General features: G+C 36.9%; 1 protein-coding gene across 3 annotated transcripts; it reads right to left on the bottom strand.

Annotated features, from left to right (window-relative positions):
* Nucleotides 1–395: 395 nt before the first annotated feature.
* VCAM1 (vascular cell adhesion molecule 1) lies at nt 396–20,792 on the bottom strand. 3 transcript variants are annotated; one of them, XM_003260120.3, is made up of 9 exons: nt 20,520–20,792; nt 19,890–19,979; nt 16,792–17,112; nt 15,250–15,516; nt 10,075–10,350; nt 7,929–8,249; nt 6,763–7,029; nt 4,673–4,939; nt 396–1,322 (listed from the first exon to the last, which is right to left on the bottom strand). In XM_003260120.3, the coding sequence occupies exons 1-9, from the start codon at nt 20,581–20,583 to the stop codon at nt 1,162–1,164; spliced, it is 2,034 nt and encodes a 677-aa protein (XP_003260168.1). In that variant the 5' UTR covers nt 20,584–20,792; the 3' UTR covers nt 396–1,161. The 3 variants fall into 3 exon arrangements, with proteins under 3 accessions (XP_003260168.1, XP_003260166.1, XP_003260167.1); XM_003260118.3 differs by having other exon boundaries at nt 19,704–19,979; nt 20,520–20,687; XM_003260119.3 differs by lacking the exon at nt 10,075–10,350 and having other exon boundaries at nt 19,704–19,979.
* Nucleotides 20,793–22,383: the final 1,591 nt, after the last annotated feature.

Below are 22,383 nucleotides of genomic sequence, written 5' to 3' on the forward strand. Positions count from 1 at the left end.
AAGAGTGTTGCCATCACTATGTGGTATATAAAAGGTAGCTATACTATCTCTTGCTTTTAATGTTCTGTACACAGGTGTTCATTTGTTGCCCATTAACATGTGCATGTTCATCTGCATTAAATCTTTTTGTGTATATTTTTCTAAATTAAAAAATTGCAGATTCCAAGGACCAAAAACCAGACATTTCTATTCAATATCTTAGACTGGCACCAAGAAATCTAAATTTTTATCAAGTTCCTACAGTAATTTTAATAATAGTAGTCTGAGGGTCACATTTTGAGTATCTGTATTATTTCCATAGTTTGAATATTTTACTCTTGTAACTTGGCATTTCAGAAAGAGCTACAATGTCAATCACTAAAGGAGGCAGTTTATAATAAATAAACATACAACCGTTCTAATTCCAGAAATTATCACTTTACTATACAAAAAAACCTAAACATTTACAAAAGAAAATAAAAAGAAGTTGCATTTTTAGGCCACATTGGGAAAGTTGCACAGGAGTCTGATGAACAAACTTCGTGAAACATCTCCGTACCATGCCAGTACTATACAGAGAAACCCAGTCAACCATTATACCATAGGTTGAGATATTTAGTACCTGAAAGTCAACCCAGTGCTCTCTTTGCTTATTATTTGTCTATAAAAATATGAAACCCGGCATCTTTACAAAACCTGAAATTATTGTCAATAAACTTTACAGGAATGAAATTTTGTTAAAGGGAATAAAATAGAAGAAAGGTGACAAAGGTCAGCTATCAGTCCATATTAATGTGAAATTCTCCTAACATGCATTAAATTATAATAGTCAGTCCAAGCAACACCAGTTATTTTAACAATCTAAATATAGAGTGTTGCTATTTTAAGCAATCTTGCTATGGCATAATTTTATTTTACATATGTACAAATCATGTTATTGTATATACAGATCAAGGAACTCCTCCAGTTCTCTCATCTCGATGGCAGTTACTGTTTTTCAGGCAGCAAGTTTTCCTTTGACTTCTTGCTCACAGCAAGGGACATAGATGGGCATTTCTTTCCAAGTTCAATACATTCAGGGAAGTCTGCCTCTCAGCTCATTGTTTTTCTCATGGAATGATGAGCAGTATCAAGGATTTGCACAGATAAATAGTGTCTCCAGTTGAACATATCAAGCATTAGCTACACTTTTGATTTCTGTGCTTCTACAAGACTATATGACCCCTTCATGTTGGCTTTTCTTGCAAAGTAAATTATCATTCCAATGGCAGGTATTATTAAGGAGGATGCAAAATAGAGCCCGAGAAGCCCAGGAGAAAAATAGTCTTTCTTGTTTTCTCTTCCTGGAAAATAACAAAATGGATACAATTAATGTCTAGTACAAAAAGATAGCATTTAATAACAACAGTTACATGCTTTTTTATAACAGTACAACTAGTTCTCCAAAGAGAAGGGAATCAAAGCAGTGATAAGGACCATCAGGACCCAAGATGCATATTTCTCCGAATTATCCAAATAATCAGTTGGTGGTTGCTATGGTCATGATGGATCTAAAGACAATAGTTGTTGGCTTCCACAAACTTGGATGAAAATAGATTCAGGTTCAGTTGTAAAATGGAAGGGAGGATACAAGTTTTTAGGGCTCTTTGAACAAGAGCAGGAATTGGAGAGAGGCACTTGCTTTGGGAAATAAAAATATCTGCTAAAGAACTGGGACTCTGATGACCATGAATTGAAATGATTAATCAGTTCTCTAAGAAAATCCTTATAATATGCAGAGTGTGACCATTATAGCTAAATGCCACAAATAAGATCGTAAGAGAAAAAAAGATTTTGCCAATGGCTTTTTCAGAGATATATAAAAGTTTCTATGTTTTTAATGTCAGAAATAGGGCATATTAATATGTTTTTCCTCTTCAGCATTTATATCATCTTTTGATAAACTGGAGTTCCTTGGACAGTATTATGTTACAGCTTAAATGTTTCTTAGAGGCATTCTCTGATCTGTATCTCCCTCATTCTAAATTAAGAACCTCAACATATTCTCAAAACCCACTCGTTTTCCCTTCAAAACCCTTATCACAGCTTTTAATTAAACATTTATCCATATAATTACTTATTAAGTTTAGTTTCCTCCCCTAAGCTATAAACTACATCAAGACATGTATATCTATTTTCTTTTTAGTCCATCACTGAACAGCCAGCACCTGACTCACTGCTTGGCCTAGTTGGCACCAAAAAAATATTTTTTAAACACTAATAACACTTTTTTCTCTCTACATTTTGCTTTTGCCATTTAATTGTAAATGGAGTACAGTAGGTAACAGCATTCAAAAACTTTAAAATTAGCATTCTTTCTAACCTGCTAAAAAATCATCTGACAGCTGCTATACTGTTTAACATCTTAACTTTATAAGAACGCCTGGAGAAGATAGTGTGTCATTTACTGAAGACTCACTTCTGTTTATACTTTGCACAGCATCATGTCACCACACAAGTATTAAGTTTCACCAAGTGGCATATACATTGTCTCAGTCCTGGCAGAAACTAGAGATCTGACTTTGGTGATTACTACATTCTTTCCAGAGCTTTCTAATGACTGGAGGTCAACCAAGTAAAAAGAATCACGAGCATCAGATGACGTGAAGTCATTTTTTCAAATTATTGAAGAAAAACAGTTCACCCTAAGCATAATGATAATTGCCTCACTTTTTGACTTTCCCTTGCTAGAGCTCAGCTAGTCAAAGTATAAGGGCAATATTTGAATGGGATGACCATCAACATGATTGTGGATAGGCATCAATATTGGTGACATGCTGAGAAACAGAAATACTATTTCTATTTCTTTTCTTTCTTTCTTTTCAATGTAACATATATTATCTTTTGCCTTTCAGTCTTCCCCGCAGGCATCGGCAGAAAAATACAAATTTGCTGCCAAGGTAGTTGCCAGGGCAACCTTCAAATACAAGTCTCTATTTGTTGGATAAACACTGAATATCTTTAAAAAAAAATCCTGATGATTTCTATTAATGGAATACATTCAAGCTAAGACAAAATGAAACAAATAAAAAATCCAGCCAAATGCAAAAGGAATCTAGTTCAAAATACCCAGAAAAATGTCCATTTTTTGGTCTTCATTAAAATTTAGCTAGTTTAAACTATATACAGTTTGGGGACGTGAGTTTCTAGCTGAGTGCTTAATATTCTTTGATTGTTCATTTAAATAATGAGTAAAAAGTAGCAACTGTGTAAGTGGCTAATTTGATAAAGCAATTAGAAAATAAAGCAATGTGTGTGAGACAGAGTTCAAAAGTAGAGAAGCAGGTTTGATGTGTCTTTAAAAGATCACAATTAATTAACAAAAGAATTACAGAAATGTTAGGGGACCAATTTCCCAGGGCTAGGCTTAATTAAAGGTGGCCCAGAGGCATTAAGGACTAAAGAAAATAGGGATGAATAAATTCAACCTACTGATAACTGAGATTGCAATCTGTCCAGAATCATCCCCAACCTCATTGGAAGCACTGATTACATATACCCCTAAATCATTTTGAGTGACATGATACAAAGTAAATGTTCCCTTCTTTGAACACATAATAACTTCATTGGCTAGATCAACTCTTTTCAGGATAATTACTGCAGGTGGATGACTAGAAGTTTTATATATAATCGTGATGTTTCCCCCTTCTTTAACATTTCTAGATGGATGTATAGCTATATAGCTATTGTCATGTTTTGAGGAGGTACTGTGAAGATGGAAAACATACATACGGTAAGGCTTGCCATTTTGAGAAATTTGGGTAGACGAACAAACATTTTACCTGTTTCTGATGTGGATTCAAATTTTCTCTGCATTGACAAGTGATTGCTCATTCCAATAGCCAAGTGCCAGACCTCTTAAGACCTGGCATTTATTTGCAGTCCTGTTTGCACTCCACCGCCAAGTATGGCCTCCATTACACAATAGCAGCTAATTGGTGTGCAAGGGGTGTGATACTGATCAGCCAAGGCTGATGTATTTTGCTTACACCAATAAGATCAGCAGATCCTACCTACTGTGCATTCACAAGAGGGCTTAGGAGATTAAGGGGCCCCTGAAGTTTCTCCAATGAGGATACTGCTCCTCTCTTTCTCCATCCACCAGAATAGAGTAGGATGGCAAGTGGGTTGGAATTTTAATGAGGCTTTTCGATAGTCTAGAGATTTTTTTATGTTTTTCAGGATCAAGTTTACTATTCCCAATTATTATCCTGAAAACAGTCAATCCAGAATATTGCAGTTACTCCATGTTCAGAAAATAGTGTTTCCTTCTGGTAGAAAGGAAGAGGGTCTGGATAGAAGCCTTCTTTTTCAATGTGCCAATCCTACTTCTTTAGTTTCCTTATAACCTCCAGGGAGAAGGTTTGAAAATATGGTTAAACATTTAGCAACTGCAAGACCTCAGAGACAAATGATAAATTGTAAACTGAAAAAAGCAAGCAGGAGTTCCTCACTCACGAATGATTAATGTCAACTTCCTGGCTAAACTTTATAGGATAAAGCAGCTGTGCTTGATTTTTCTAAGAACCATTAAGAAATAAACCACAGCTCCATTTTGCCAACTCATTCGTCAAATATTGGAAACTCTTAGTAATCCTTGGAACCTCTGAACTATTACCAAGAAAACAAAAACAAAAACTCAAAACAAACTCACCTTGAACATCTAGTGTTAAACTTCTTAATTGTGAGCCAACTTTGTTTTTAGATTCACATTCATATACTCCTGCATCTTTCAACTGGGCCTTTTGGATGGTATAGGCGCCATCTATAGATTTTAGTACTGTGTCTCCTGTCTCTGCTTTTTTCTTCAGGATTATCCATGTTTCTGGAACATTTCCACATGTACAAGAGATGATGACAGTGTCTCCTTCTTTGACACTCTCAGAAGGAAAAGCTGTAAGTTTTATGTCTTTTGGAGTAACTGTAAAGAGAATTTAAAAGGCATCTCTGATTGAGTGAAATATAAACCATTCCATATTAATGTAGTGACATCAACAACAGCTTCCATGGAGCTATTTGTGCTTAGTGTTTGCATTAAATGTTAAGAAGGGCAAGTAAAGAAGTCAAGCATTGCTGGATTGTTGGAAATGATCATGTTTTAACTAAGAGAGTACATGGCTTATGCTTCTTTCATGTTCCTTTATAAAATTATTTACCCAGCCTAGCACAAAGAATAGGTGTTTGATATGGTTTGGCTCTGTGTCCCCATCCAGGTCTCAACTTGAATTGTAATCCTCAGGTTTTGAGAGAGGAACCTGGTGAGAGGTGACTGGATCATGGGGGCTGTTTCCCCCATGCTGTTCTCATGACAGTGAATGAGTTCTTACGAGAACTTTTGGTTTTAAAGTGTGGCACTTCCTCACTCTCTCTTGCCTGCTGCCATGTTAAGGTGTGCCTTGCTGCCCTTTCTCCTTTGCCATGATTGCACATTTTGTGAGGTCTTCCCAGCCACGTGGAACTGTATCAAACCTCTTTTATAAATTACCAATCTCAAGTGGTATCTTTATGGCAGTGTGAAAATTGACAAATACAATGTTTAATAAAGAGCTATAGAATTCAGATGTGAAATAGAAACTTAATTTTTTGTAATACCGTTTTGCAAAAATTTCCTTGAAGTACAAAGGCCTTTACAGATTTCTGAGTTTTGAGTTGGATCCTTCAATCAAGAAGTTAAGCTGTACAGATGTGGCTTTTTCACTATCCTTAACAATACTACTGCCATTTATTAAGTTCCAAGCACTGAGCTAAGTACTTGACATATAACATCTCTATTAATGCAACAACCGCTGGAGGCAGGTACCATATCACCAATTTTTAATCCCTATTAAGGTCTTCTATTTTGTAAGTTGATTTGAAATTCTTTCCCCATCCAAGGTCATGGCAACCATCCAAAAGGTTTTTTTGTTTGTTTGTTTGTCTGTTTTTTAAGGATGTGTATTGCCTTTCCAATATTCTTCTTCTAAAATACAAATCTTATTGAGTTGAGATAACAAGAAAGTCACTAATATCTTAATGGGAATAATGCCAAGGGGTAAGAGAGGAAATGACAGCCCTGGCAAAGAAAAGAACCCTGCTACCCTAAAGGGACAGGATAGAGGAAATCCTCATTGATTACTTGATGATTTTGCTCATAACTCCGTATGGCTTCAACCTGCCAACTAGGAATTGTCTTGTTCTCAGTCTTGGGTCTCCATCCTAAAAAGAAGGGGCCTGGATCTGTTGACTTAATCTACTTTAGTGGTTCCATGCTCTCAGGCTGATGAGCCAGAGGACAGAGTCACAGCTACCCATAATCTCAGAATTTGCAAAAGACTTAAGTGCCAGCTTAGGCTTCTAAGCAAATAATACTGGCCATCTTGTGAGATTGCCACTCAGAGTTCAATTCAGCCAGATATGGTGGCTTTAATCCTACATAATTCCAAATGCAGGCATTCCTCATCCTATTCTTATTTCAATACCATAACCACTGCCTCATAAGTGTAACTGGAACTTCTGACACAGGTCCTGAAGGCTTGCACTTCACTTGAGTTTAAAAGAGTCTCAGGACAAGAAACTTGTAACAATTCATGAGAAAGGACAATTTCAGGAGATTTCTCCATACATTGGAAACATCATAAACTCTTCGAAACCCTCAACACACTTTTGTAGTAAAAATTTTGTTTTCAGAGAAGACTTTACTCATAATCAGTAACATAACCAAAAACATTACTAGCAAGGATAACTCATTACTCACACTCTGCTCACCTTGGATAATTAATTCCACTTCCTTTCTGCTTCTTCCAGCCTGGTTAATTCCTTCACATAAATAAACCCCAGAATCTTCCATTTTTGTAGAAATTAAGGTGAGAGTTGCATTCTCAGAAAAAGGCTGTAGCTTGCCATTAGGGAGCTGCTTGCTCCACAGGATTTTCGGAGCAGGAAAGCCATGGCTCAAGCATGTCATATTCACAGAACTGCCTTCCCCCAGGATGGAGGAAGGGCTGACCAAGATGGTTGTATCTCTGGGGGCAACTGAAAAGACAGAGACGCTTGTTAGCTTGACCTGTTATGCCCTGAGTTCCAAAGAGTTTTAATAATGTTGCAAAACTGGGCTATGGATTCAGCAGACTCAAACAGTTTATAAACCTTCATAATTTACCACGAGAGGTTTTGGTCCTCATTTACTTTAGCTGATACCAAATGACAGAGTAGAACATGGACACGTAAGGGTGTTTTCTAATGGAAGTAAGTTCAGTATATACTTCCTTGCAACCAAAGAATGACAAGGGTCAATGATAGTGTGTACTGCCATTTATAGTAGAGTCAACATGACTACGAATTATTTGAATCTCCTTCTGTGAAAAGATGTGGTCTATTTTTCCACCCCTTGAATCTCTAGGCTGGCTTCATGACTCACTTTGACCAATAGAATGTGGAAGAAGAAGTAACACTGTAGGACTTCCAAACCCAGGCCTTGAAGAGGCTGCTTTCATTTACACCTTCTTGAAACACTGAGCTCTGGTGAGTAAATCTAGGCTACTGTTCCTCAGGGTGACACCACATGAAGAAAGAGAGGCCAAGTCATCCCAGATACGGCTCCAGACACGTGGGTGAAGTCATCTGAGACCAGCCAGCCCTGCTAACCTTACTGAAAATGCACGAGTGAGCTCAGCTAATACCATATTGAACAGAATAACTGCCTAGCTGGCCCCTTCCGAAATTGCCTACTCAAAGCATCATAAGCCAGTAAATAGTCACTATTTTAAGTTTAGGGAGGGTGATTTGTTACAATCATCATTATTTTGAAATTTCTTTTCAGTAATGTTTTTTCTCCACAGAGGTTTTAACAATTAACCTTATGTTAACTATTGCCTGGCAAACACAATAAAGAGACAGGTATTAAACTGTAGATACTTCACATATGTACTTACCATTGACATAAAGTGTTTGTGTACTCTGCCTTTGTTTGGGTTCGAATTCCATGTCATCAATATGTAACTTAGCCTGACAAACAAGAGCTTTTCCCGTATCTTCAATGGTAGGGATGAAGGTCATTTCCAAACTTTTGTTCTCTAGAGATTTCATGTCCGTATCCTCCAAAAACTCTATATTCTTCAGAATAGTCTCCCCCTTAAGTAATTCAATCTCCAACCGGTCAAGGGGGTACACGCTAGGAACCTTGCAGCTTACAGTGACGGGGCTCCCACCAATGAGGTCACCACTCATCTCGATTTCTGGATCTCTAGGGAATGCTGCAAATCGCAAGCAAAAACGATTTTTATTCTTCATATTCAAGGAAAAATTGAGCTAAGCTTTATTAAATGTAAAGGCCTAAAAATGACAGCTTTAAGTCACCTGGGATAGAATGACTGTCAATATATAAGTAATGACAGTATTTATAAATGATGTATTTATGATATTATATATGAATAATGTTAGAAACAAAAACTACTTAGTATATCCAGTCATTGAGTAATAAATTTTCACTTACTTTTTTTCTTCTTAATATGCAATCTTGCTGTGTGCCATGGCTTGATCTTTTCTAACTACACATCAGCTTCCACCATCTTATTTAGTAAGTATATATTTCACATGTTTTAAAATTTGCCATGTTATGCTGAATACTTACTGTAAACTAGTCCCCTAATATTCATTATCTCAGTCTTCAAAGCAGCTACATAAAATGGGTATTACTTATTTTACAGCCAGGAATACTGAAACATATAGAGGCTAAGAGACTTTCCTCACACATTATGACTAGTAAGTCACTGAGACGGGCTGAGAATCCGTATTTCTCTGACCTCAGAGCCCAGCTTTGGTTTTACAGAGCTGTGCAGTCTCTGAGTATCAAATAAGACAAACAAGGAAGTTCTCAACTTAGTTTAAATTTTAATGACCAAATTTAGGCAGCAAGTTTTAAATATTTCTCAGATAATACTTGTAATCAAGAAAAGAACTGCCTTAACTGTATTCTTTATAATACAGTACAAATCAATAAAATGAGACTAAAATAGCTTTAAGGGCAAGAGTAATGCTTAAACATTGTTTTTCCTTAACCAAAATGTTGTTAAAGTGATACATGCTCAAATATTTCTATGTTGCAATAAGACTCCACTGCTGGTTCTCATTTCTGCTGGGAATGTGCCTATCTCAGCAGATCATGGACTCTGGGTAATATGATAATGCAAATAAAATTTATCTTTCTTTGGAGAGACCCAAATCCCTTTACAGGCATACTCTAACTCATTCTGAACAAAATCCTGAAGGGTAACACAAGTTTGGGCAAGGTTTCTGGTAGAAAATCTCTATAATATGTTCTCTTGAGTTCTACTGAATAAAACAAGGCAGAGTGATCCCCTCAAAAAAAAATAACTTTATGGTCACTTTGCATATTTTGTTCTTCATTCAATATGGACTGAGGAACTCCAGCAATGTCAAGTTCATAGAGATTTGAGGTTGCAAAGAATGTTTATTAAGACAAAAGAAGAGTGAGAGAAAGTGTAGTATATGTAGGGGGCATAAATCAACATTAAGATCTAGCGCTGCTTCCCGATTCTGCTCTTCACCTGAGCCACTGCCACTGACCATCCCCATCTCCAATCTAACTTCTTATCTTTAATTTTGGCTTCCTTCTGCTTCCTATTCCCTTATTTTTTTCCCATCCTGCAGACAGCTCTTCAAATGTGCCTCTAAAACAGTGCCTTAAAACAGTTTAAAACTACTCATTCCCAACTGGAGTAGCTGAACAGTAGTCACCTCTACTCAGTCCTCTGAATGGACACTGACCCCAATGCAGTCACCTCCAGCATGGAGTGTGTTCAAGTGCATGATGAGAGAGTATTGACAAGGCATAAACCAAGGACTGTGGGTGCTGTGTACATATGTAATATGTACTTAAGATTTAGGCTAATTATGTTGCATCAAACCATTCTGATTCAGATTTAGGAACAAAATTCACAACGCTAAATTCCTTTTCTAAACATAAGGATCTCATTGCACTTAACAGACTTGTATTCTTTTTCTTCCAATAGAACTGAAAAAAAAAAAAAACAGTAAACAATTCTGAAAACCACTTACAGTAGAGCTCCACCTGGATTCCCTTTTCCAGTTTCTTATGTCCACAAGTCACTGTGCACAGGTAAGAGTGTTCGTTCTCAAAACTCACAGGGCTCAGGGTCAGCGTGGAATTGGTCCCCTCACTCCTCACCTTGCCGCTCAGAGGGCTGTCTATCTGGGTTCTCCAGGAGAAAGATGGGGACTCACAGCCCATGACACTACATGTCAACATGACGGAGTCTCCAATCTGAGCAGCAATCCGGGGTCCAGGGGAGATCTCAACAGTAAATGGTTTCTCTGGGACAGAGATGGAAAACAAGATGAAAAGAACATAAGATTCTTTTCTTCTTTCATCACATTCTGACATATGATCTTTATTTTTCCTGATCTCCTTTCAGCTAATATCTATGCCAAGAAGAAATTACTCTTTTCCACCTTGGGACCATCAGAAATGAGACCACATCTTTTAAGAATGAAACCATGATAGTTTGTTGATTCATTCATTTAACAAATTGAATAGATAAAAATTTGTCAAGAGAGGTTGCTATCTCTTCACAGCAATAATAGTCTCTGCTCAAATGTAGTTTATCAAATAAATCACTGTAAGAGTGAACAATCACTCAAATAATTTTTAAATGGTTCTTGTGTGTCAAGCACTATCTAAATTACTATATATATATATATATATATATTCTCATTTAATCCTCACAACAATTTTGTACACTAGTACTATTCTTTCTTCTTTGCCTTCTCTTTCTGCTTCTACTCTTTCTCTTCCTCCTTTTCCCCCTCCTTTTTCTTCTTGAGGAAATTTAGGCTCAGAAATGCTAAATAACTTTGCCCAGTTTGCAAGTAGCAAAATTAGGACTTGATGCCAGGTGGGTCTGATTCAAGATCCCAGCTTTTCAGTTGCTACAACAACTAAATCAAGTCATCCTCATATGGAGATAAAATGATCTAAAAGAGGTACTGGAAAAAGCTACAAAAAATGTCTTCTAATTAGATATAATACCCACAGTGGACAAGCATTTAGAGCTTCTGTTCCAATAATACAGTTATACCATCGAAAGTCACATAGCATCATCCTGAAATCAAAGTCAAAATCTAAGCATTAAAATGATACATAAGTCACCTCCAAAATTTGCCTGATGCAATATAAAAATATTTTACAATTAATTCAGGGTCTGAAAGCTGAGATGTGAGGGCAAACTCCTAAGATTCAAATATCCAGGAATGCTCTTTGGCCATCAGCGCTATCCCTGCTGGGTGCATGGGCTTCTTTTGAATGACTGCTATTTAGGGAGAAAGAGAACACCACATCTTGGCTCTGTTTCCCTGAAGAAACTGGCAGTGTTTGGGCAACTCTTAAAGCAACAGATGAGACCCCCCCATAAAAATCACTGAAATCTTACTTGTAAATTACAGGCTTGAGGTAAAAGAAAGAAATCTCAATACATAAATAATCCAAGCATTATATTTTGCATAGTTCTCATCTGTGCCATAAGTTATTTTTCTCAATACGTTTGTCTAATCGTGACATCTTAGTATTTTCTGAAGAAAATTCTCCTCAAGTTACCTCAATAAACTGGTATGCTATTAGATTTTGGAAGAGAGCTCATTCACAAAAACGACCAGAGCTTCTGAATTTCTTACATGCTAGTGTGAGAATGAGGAACTTTTAAAAACAGATCCACCGCCTGTCTGTGAACACTTCTCAAGTCATTCTTTACAGTGGCCACATGTATTGCCATGTGAACTTGGAACCATTGGAGGAGTAACTCTTTTAGGTAGCTGAAAGTTTCTCTGAAAGTACTTTCAGTACTTTAGGCCAGTAGTATCCCATGTGATGCAAAGTGCAAAACAACTCTCTCCAGCCCCAAAATACATGTCCTTTGTACATTGAAATAGGATACAGTTTATTATGGAGTGGCATTATTCCAGGGTGAATGATTAGCTTTACACACTTTTATTAGTATAACATCTTTCCTGGTCACTTGAGAATGCTAACCCAACATCCAACTGAGATAATCTACTCATGGTGAGTTTGATTTTTATTTTAATCATCCAAGTTTAAATACCATGTTTTCACATTTTAAAAATTTGTGTTGAGCTGGGTATAGTGGCACGTGCTTATAATCCCAGCTACTCAGGCAGCTAGGGTGGGAGGATCACTTGAGCCTAGGAGTTTGACTTCAGCCTGGGCAACATAGCAATATCTGATTTCCTAAAACAAACAAACATAAGACTATGCTGCCCATGTTTATAATCTATTCATTAATTCAGCAAACATTTACTGAACATTTATTATGTGTTAGGTACTGTGCTAAGAATCCAAACATTCACACACACACAGAATTCCTGATTTTAAGGAGTTTACAGATTTTTAAAAAATTAAATAGAAACAGGAGGTCTCACTATGTTGCCCAGGCTGGTCTTGTACTCCTGGCCTCAAGCAATCCTTCCACCTAAGCCTCCCAAAGTGCTGGGATTATAGGCTTGAGCCATCGTGCCCAGAGCAGGAATTTACAGTTTAGTGAAAAGACACATTTAGAAAGATATACTATTTTGGCTCTTACTAAGGAATATTTGAGTTACCTATTTATATGCCTGTCCTTCCTTCCTAGTTTGTATGCTCCCCTAGGGCAGTTGTCATATCTTTTTTTCATATCTGTACCCCCAGTACCAAGTACAATTCTTGGATTCTTGGACAAGGGCTCTTAATATGTGTTGAACTGAACAGAACTGCATAAATGACTATAAGGAGTGTTGAGCGTACACGAAGGAAAGAATATGTAGTTTGGTCTGACACAGCCTGGAACTGGGAGGCTGACATGAGCTTCGTATTGGAGAATGGCTAAGATTTTGCCAGATGAAGGAAGGAAAAAGGCCATTTCAGGCAGAAGGAACAGCATAAGCAGAAGCACTGAGTCATCAACAAAGCTGCAAAGGTAGTTTCTGACCAGATCATAAAGAGTTCTGTGTGACAGTTTTAAGAAATGTGATGGAAGTTATAGAAAATGAGCAGCTTTCCAACTCTTTGCTATTGTGAATAGTGCCGCAATAAACACACGTGTGCATGTGTCTTTGTAGCAGCATGATTTATAGTCCTTTGGGTATATACCCAGTAATGGGATGGCTGGGTCATATGGTATTTCTAGTTCTAGATCCCTGAGGAATCGCCACACTGACTTCCACAATGGTTGAACTAGTTTACAGTCCCACCAATAGCAAAGAGTTGGAACCAACCCAAATGTCCCACAACGATAGACTGGATTAAGAAAATGTGGCACATACACACCATGGAATACTATGCAGCCATAAAAAATGATGAGTTTGTGTCCTTTGTAGGGACATGGATGAAACTGGAAAACATCATTCTCAGTAAACTATCGCAAGGACAAAAAACCAAACACCGCATGTTCTCACTCATAGGTGGGAATTGAACAATGAGAACTCATGGACACAGGAAGGGGAACATCACACTCTGGGGACTGTTGTGGGGTTGGGGGAGGGGGGAGGGACAGCATTAGGAGATATACCTAATGCTAAATGAAGAGTTAATGGGTGCAGGAAATCAACATGGCACATGGATACATATGTAACAAACCTGCACATTGTGCACATGTACCCTAAAACCTAAAGTATAATAATAATAATAATAATAAAAAACTAGCTGTAATTCTGAATTAAAAAATAAAATAAAATAAAATGAGCAGCTTTTTGTTTAAGGTAATAAACCCTGGTAGCAGTGCAAAAGATTGATTTTATTAGGGACAGAATGTTAGCAGGGAGACTATTTAAAGATAATTAGCCATAAAATATGTGAAATATTATTCAGCCTTAAAAAACAAAAGAGGAAATTCTGTCATTTGCAACAAAAGGGATGAACCCAGAGGACATTATGCTAAGTGAAACAAGCCAGGCACAGAGAGGCCAGTACCTCCTGATCTCACTTATATGTGGGATCTACTTCTAAAGTCATAGAAGTAGAGAGTAGAATGGTGGTTACCAAAGGCTGGGGCGAGGAGTGGAAGGGAACGAGGAGATGTTGGTCAATGGGTACAAAGTTTCAGTTAGACAGGAGAGTAAGTTGTTGAGATCTATTGTACATCATGATGACTATAGTTAATGATAATATAGTGTATATTTAAAAATAGCTAAGAAAGTGAATTTCAAATGCATCACCACAAAAGAGCAAGTGAGGCAATGGATATGTTGACTTGACTTAATCATTCTACATTGTACACCTATACCAAACATCACATTGTAGTCTATAAATGTATACAATCATGATTTATCCATTAAAAATATTTTTAAAAAGAAATAATAAAGACAATTAACTATAAAATTAAAAAGGCAAAGGAGTTTTCATTAAAATGAACCTGTATTAAAACCATAGTGAATGCAACTAAAGAGCTATTTAGCCCCAGGAAAAGTATGAACTATGCTGAGCCTGGGTTTTTAATAGTGTTGTGTAAAGATTAATGAGATAAAATATATAAAGCAGAATATAGAATTCCTGGGAAATATTAGGTGTACAATCAATAGGCGGTGTCATTATTAATCTCTGGGAGATTCCACTCTCTCATCTGTAAAATGAATACAAAATACTTACTTTTTAGTTACTTCTTGAGGATGGCATATGGAAAGTGCCAGAAACATATATGGTGTTTAGCGAATGCTGTTATGTAAGAATATCTTGCAGGAGCCCAAGTGAGAGATGATAAACTAAGGCAATGGCAAGTGGGGTGAAGAAGAGGTCATATTCCAGGAAGCATTTTGAGGTAGAACTGACAGGATTTAACAGCATGGAATTGGAACATGAATTTGGGAGTAATCAACATATTGTAGTCCAATTCTTGGGAGTCTAGCGTGAGAACAGAAAAGGACCCAAGGGTGTAAACCTGAAAATACCAATATCCGAGGGGCAGGAGGAAGAGAGAAAGTGAGGGAATGAAGCAGAGAAAAAGTGATATGAGATGAAAAAGAATCAGAAAAGCAGAGCCATGGAAACTCTGGGAGGGAAGACTTCCAAGAAGTACTAGTAAGATAAACATATATTTGTGCTAAAGGATATGACAATCAGATAGGTCATCAGTGAAACTAAGGGAAGCAATTTCATCATTGAAGCTGTGTGACTATTGCTCAAATCCCACTGACAGCACCTTTATCATTCCTTTTTCATATTCTACTCACCTTGAACAATTAATTCCACCTCTTTTCTGTTTTTTCCAATCAAATTAACTCCTTCACACATATAAATTCCAGAATCTTCCATCCTCATAGCAATTAAAGTGAGAGTTGCATTCCCAGAAAGATGCTGTAGATTCCCATTATCTAATTTCTTACTCCAGAAAATCTCTGGAGGTGGTAGACCCTCACTGGAACAGGTCATGGTCACAGAGCCACCTTCTTGCAGCTTTGTGGATGGATTCACAGAAATAACTGTATTCTTGGGTGATACTGAAAAGGCAAAAAATACTATTAGCAATTGCTAAGCATCATCCCAGTGCAACAGAGGTAATGTATTTCTCTTAGACAGTATTTATGTGCTTCCACAAATTTGACGAAATTACTCTGCCAAATTAGTATAAAGAACTGCTGAATCATTCAAAATAGTCTATCCAGTTTCTGACTAAACTGATCAAGTTTAGTTGACATTTCATATTTTTCAGATGGTTATAGATACTCAGAAATTAAGAAGAACCATGTGGCTTAACCTCCCACTTAAGGGTAGGAGTCCCATTTAAGCATTCTTGCCAAGTGCCCATTCAAGTCAGCTTCAACATTTACTGAGAGAATCAACCCACTGCTTTCCAAAAGAGTCAATTTGATTTTTGGACAGCTCTACATATTAGCACATTTCTCCCTATTGAGCTGAAATCTTCTCTCTATACTATTTTAAACATATTGACCATAGTTCAGCCCTGTGCTGTTACAGAACAAGGTAAATTACTCTTTCATATAACTGTCTGTCAAACGCTTAATTAGAGCTCTCTTTTCCAGGTTTTGTATTCTCTTTGGAAAAATATCCTCTATCTTGACTATTCTTCTCAAAATATTGTTAAAATCCTTCCCAGCTCATTCTCTTTCAGCTAAACATGCCGTAGTTGGCAATACTCCTTTTAAATGTGGTGCCCAGTGCAGAACATAGCATTTTAATCTAGAACAGAGCACAGTGAGCCCACTCTTACACAACGCTGGGACTACAGGACTCCCACAAATCCCGTGGCAGTATCAGGGAGATTGGAGGCAATCAAATCCCAGCATTTTTGCCCTGTCCAATGCACATATGTACGTATGTGCATATGCATACACACACACAGAGAATAAGTGATCACCTTGTCAAGTTTCTATACCTGTGCAACTAATATTTCAAGGCATACTATAAGAGTTTACAAAACAATATTAAAATGTTTTATCATTTGAGCCTATTTCCCACTACCCAATCAGGTGATATTACGATTCCCTTTTTATACACTGGGAAATAGAGAAATTAAGTAACCCAAACTCACACAGTTAATAGAGCCAGAAATTAAGCTCAAGCCTTCTCAGTCCAAATCCAGTGTTCTTTTCACTGAATTATACTATTGGCAAACATTATGTTCTGAATGAATACAAATGGAATACAAACTATATACAAGTTTTTTTTTTTTTTACTTTTCTGCTAAGTTTATTGCTATACACAACCAAAGTGAGACTCTCACAAAGACTGGAACACATCGCACAAGTACTTACTGTAGACTTGCAATTCTTTTACAGCCTGCCTTTCTGCGGGCACAGAATCCATTCCATCAATGCGTAATTTAGCTCGGCAAACAAGAACTTTTCCAATATCCTCAATGACAGGAGTAAAAGTTACTTCCAAACTCTTGGTTTCCAGGGACTTCCTGTCTGCATCCTCCAGAAATTCCTGACTCTTCATGAGATGATCTCCTTTCAGTAAGTCTATCTCCAGCCTGTCAAATGGGTATACATCAGCAACCGAACACTTGACTGTGATCGGCTTCCCAGCCTCCAGAGGGCCACTGAAATGAATCTCTGGATCCTTAGGAAAAGCTGAAAAGGCCAAACAAATACATGGATGGGCTTTTTGCTCACTTGATATAAGGTCTCTTACTGCTTTAACACAATACAAATCAAGTCTAGTGTTTTTGTTAATACAGTCTTAATACAACAGAATTGTTTAAATAGCCTTTCATGATTTGGGGTGAGTTCAAGGCACAAGAATTGGAAGCAAACATTTTTTGCAACATTATTCAATTCTGATCCTGTATATATTAAGAGTTGCATGTTATTACAGTAAAATAAAGAAAAAAATGTTTATATTGAACCTTACATGTGGCTGTCACTGTGCTATAGATTTAACATGAATGATTTCATTTTATCCTCACAGTAACTCTAGGAGATAGAGATCACATTTCACAGAAAAGAAGACTTGGACTTAGTACATTTACATAACTTGTCTAAGGTCACACACCTAGTAAGTGGTAAAGCTGGGATTTAAACTCAGGATTTCTATTACTCTGTTTTGCTACTACAGATTTACATTATGTTACATCACATTTTCTTATTATAGTCAGGGCAGATATATTTCCATTTTACAGATAATGACCGTAAGGCTTGGAATGTCATTGCAAAGAATAGCTATTGTCAAGATATTCTAAGAAATGAAAAGACCAACTTCAAGTAATTAGCTTCTGAAAATGGTGCCTCTGACAGGAATTCATCCACCAGAAAGATACATTTGTGCAATCTTTATGTTCTGGAACACATATTTGCCTCCTGAAATGCCTAACTCACTATCCCAACAAGTGTTCCATTGAAGCTTCTAGTACAAGGAAATACACTACTTCACATGGCCATTGCCTCCTTTGCAAGAGTTACCTTTTTCATTACGCATTACCATGAAGTAACATATTGGTGGATTCAAAACTCTGTGTAGCAAAAAGAATACAAAGGTCTCAACTCTAACCACTATTACAATCAAATGTGGAAAGGAGACAGAACTGTTATACATAATGAGAAACAGACGCTCTTGGAGAAAAACCTCAGGCAAGATAATTAAAACCAGAAGCGTCTTCATTTCTCTTTCTTAAATCTTCAACTATTTGGTACTAGTGGGCAAAAGACAAAGGAGCTGGAAATGCTTTGCTATGTGAAGAAACATGGTATTTTTCATTTTTCCAGCAATAATGTCTGTCCCTCATATTCTGTAAGAAATGTTCCTCTAATCCACACAGTTTGATGTCAGGTAACATAAGAACTTGCTACTTTTCCCTGTATTTACATAAGGGAAGCTTTCAAGGAGCTCGGGAGGCTGCACAGACATAAACTATGCACGTACAACCAGAATAATTGAAAGCAGCCAGCCAAGCACAGTTTCTTGGGAAGCTTGAGCAACACATGCAGCTTGTTGCAGAATCAGTTAAGGTTACTGGGAAAAGTTGGGCTCCAGTACAATAGAACGGAACCAAAGTAATTATAATCAAATGAGGTCTTCATGAAGACATGACCATAAATGGGTTCAGTTTTTTAGAAAGAGAGGCCATCAGTAACAAAAGGTAAATGATTTATGTATGGTTAGTTTTTTACTCCTCTTGCTAACTTTGTTTGCTGAATGGAGAATGGAGTGGGATGCATTTTGGCAGGCTGGTAAACTAGGGACATCCACTCACTTTCATGAGGCAAATCTAATTCATTATATAAATATCTTTGAGGTTGAGCAGTTAAGCACCAAGGCTTCTTGGCACCAAAAAAAACAAAAAAAATCCTAAATCTGTCAACACCAAAGTCAAATGAGTGAAACATTTGCAGATATTAACAATTATGTCTAAGGAGAACACTTTTATACTAATACCTATTACTAATTATAGATCTACTTAATGTTTAAGCTAATTTTAAGCATCAAATTGCATAAGAATAAATGAATAGAAAATCCCTGAAGGATGGAATTCATAAATCAATCAGACACATAAGCAAGTAAACACTTAAGGATGTAATCAAAAATATTTTTTAATAAAACAAAAAGAACCTTAGAAATGATCATTTTACAGCTAAGGAAACCAGAGCCCAGAGAAGTTGAGTCTTTTTTTTTTTTTTAAAGACTTCACTTATTTTTTCAGCTTCATTTCTTTCTTAAGCTCTTAATTTCTTAAGTTTCTGAACTGTATTCCCCACATATATCAATTGACTAGGATGGCAAAGTATAGAATATGCCATATTTATTCCTCTAGTGAAGGCAAAGGGAATAGCATTTGATGCATTTTGTAATTCTGTGTTTGGTGTGTCTCAGCTAGATAGATGAAAATGTACCTTTGTTTTACCTAGGATGACTTTTAGGCCTGAAATGCCAGTCATATTTGTCTGTTTTCTCTTAATATATTTAGTACTCACTTCAGTATGATCTTTTCTTTCTATCCCCATGGTCACTGCGTTTGTGGCAGAGGTAGAAATAGAAGCCAAGATTTGGATTCCTGCTCTCTCTCATGGTGTCATTAGCTGTCCCTAGCTTTCCTGATGTTGTGTGTTCTTTAGCCAAGAATCTGTACATGAATATCCATTTTAAAACTTTTTTTAAAAATATCATTTTTAAAAAGTGATTTTAAAGCAAAATTGAGATAAAAACAAAGATTTTCTAAAGCACTCACAGTAGATCTCCACCTGGATTCCTTTTTCCAATTTCCTAGATTCACAAGTTGCTGTGCACAGGTAAGAGTGTTCGTTCCCAAAACTAACAGGATTCATTGTCAGCGTAGACGTGGTCCCCTCATTCGTCACCTTCCCATTCAGTGGACTATCTATCTGGGTTCTCCAAGAGAAAAATGGGGACTCACAGCCTGTGGTGCTGCAAGTCAACGAGACGGAGTCACCAATCTGAGCAAGATATCTAGATTCTGGGGTGGTCTCAATTTTAAAAGCTTGAGCTGCAAAAGCAAAAAAAAGAAGCAAATTTACCACTAGTTTGTCTAGTATTCTCCTCCTTCCTCTCTGTATAATGTCTAAAATATGATCAGACTGATCTCTTTCCTAAGCTGCTTCAAACTAACTGCAAGGTAGCCAAAAAGCACCGAAGTCACTGCCAAAAAAGTTCATGGAATCATCTTCACTAAAGAGAATTCTCAGTTCCAACCTTGATGCCCGTTTATCAAAGCTGTTTTGTTATTTGCTAAGTTTGACCTCATGGTCAAGTATAGGAAACTAAGGAGACGGACCAACTAGAGACAGAATAAAATTAATTGCCTTTGGAAAAAAAAGATACCAAAAACATCAATTTTCAGCTCTATGACAGTACAATGGTATACAGCAAAACTCAATTGCACATTAAAAGTTAGGCTAAATTAACTTTTCCTACTGTTTAAAATCCTAGTGTCTTTACTTCACTACTGTCGCAAAACTGACTGAAGCCAAAACCAGGGCTAAAATTGAATGCTAACATTTGAAACAGATGAAGGAAAATAACTTACAAGCTGCAAACATTATCCAAAGTATATTTGAGGCTCCAAAGATCACCGCCATCTTCCCAGGCATTTTAAGTTGCTGTTGTGATGAGAAAATAGTGATTCCAAAACCCTTATTTGTGTCCCACCTGTATGTGCCTGGGAGGTTATTCAGCTCCTGAAGCCAGTGAGGCCCGATGCTGCGGAGTGAAATAGAAAGTCTGTGCTTTATAAAGGGTCTTGCTGCAGAGGCGGAGGGAAATCCCTTCAAGGGGAAACCCAGGGCAGAGCCAGAGAAAAAAGTTTAGTGGACACCCAGCCAAGTTTCACTATTAACCCCTTCCGTTGCTCTCACTGCTGAAGCTGCTCTCTCTGTCCTGGCAAAAGAAGACATTTCCAAGACTATAAAATACAGGCTTTTCCTCATCTTCGACTCCAAAAGGCTATCTTTACTGGAAAGATAAAGGACAATGCTGATTGCAGAATGAAGCTTTCTGAATCCAATGTGGGTTAAGGGGGTGGGGAGAGAAAAACAGGAGACAGAGTAGTAAATTCTCTGGTTTTTGAACTGGATAAATAACGACTATGTCATGTGAATTGATTTTCTCCATCAAGGAAATATGTTTGCAATTCTAAAAGAGATTGATTTTTTCTCTCAGAAGAGAAAGGAAAAAGTTATTTCTTTTGATGAGTCATTTTTTAAAAAGGAGACACCATAACTTCTTAGTTTTATACTTATTCATAAAAACAGTTCTTTTGGCAACAAACATCAACTTTTTGAAACTATTTTCTTGAGTGAATGTAAAGGAATATAACTGAAATTGCTGCCAAAACAAGGGAAATAATTTTTTTGTTGTTTTAGAAAAGTTACCAATAATTTGGTTAAATTGCTGGATAATTGAAATTTTTTTGCATACTTAAACGCAAGTGTATGGAATCCATCTGAAGCGGCAAATCTCTTGGGCTGTGAGATTTAACCACAAACCCAGTTAAAAATTAAAAATAATAGGTTTTTATTATAGGGAAGGGGGCAATAACCAACTTTATGTTCCTTTTCCCCCCAGTAAAGTGCCTTTTAAAAAAAATCCCAATTAACTAACTGGCTTAGCCTTGCACACACATAGCCCAAGGCCTTGAAAAATGCTTGCCCATCAAAAAGAAACCGGAATAGCCACTTCCTTATATTAAACATGTGCAGGTCTATCTCCCCCATTGGATCATCAGTTCCTCTCATGGTCAGGACCAGTTCTTGTTCATTGTTGTATCTACTTCTACAATATCTAATGCATGATTTTCCACTTAGTGGATACAAAGAATGCAATAATAAATGTTACACATTTGAAGAAGGAAATTCTAAATACTAGCAATAATATGTAAATATGGCATGAAAAAACTGTTAAATTCTACAAGAAATTTAAATTCTAAAGCTCAGAGGCTCACTGGGATGTGTACAATAAACTTGTACTATACAACATTTGTACTCTGTAACAAAGGCCATAGCTGAGGTCTGGAATCTATAACTGTCCCTACCTGGTTGGAGAGGCTTCTGGACCTCCTCTTGGATACTGATGTGGCTCCCACTAAAAGACAAGGAGGGATAAATAAGTTGGAGATGCTGTTCTATGGTGAGGGGATATATAGGTATGACTTCACCTACCAAATATCTAGGGATCAGAAAAATTGATTCAGGAAATATTAGCTTATAAACAAGTAACCCAGAGGTCCTTTACAGTGTTTGTGTCATCATCATATAAGTTCACTACTTAACTAAAGAATAGATCAAAAGGGTATTATGGAGTTTTAATATGTTCCTTTGAGGCTCAAAGACAAATGGCCAATAGGATCCTTTGGATCATTATGACCAAGCTATGTTGTTCTGAGTTTGGATATG

Source organism: Nomascus leucogenys, chromosome 12, assembly GCF_006542625.1.
Source record: "Nomascus leucogenys isolate Asia chromosome 12, Asia_NLE_v1, whole genome shotgun sequence".
Lineage (NCBI taxonomy): Eukaryota > Metazoa > Chordata > Mammalia > Primates > Hylobatidae > Nomascus > Nomascus leucogenys.

Coding starts and splice junctions, on each gene's coding strand:
- VCAM1 (XM_003260118.3), bottom strand. CDS start 20,583: ATGCCTGGGAAGATGGCGGTGATCTTTGGAGCCTCAAATATACTTTGG. Junction 15,517..16,791: donor AAAAGAATTGCAAGTCTACA/GTAAGTACTTGT, acceptor TTGCCTTTTCAG/TATCACCCAAGAATACAGTT. Junction 1,323..4,672: donor TTTAACACTAGATGTTCAAG/GTGAGTTTGTTT, acceptor GTTATTTTCCAG/GAAGAGAAAACAAGAAAGAC.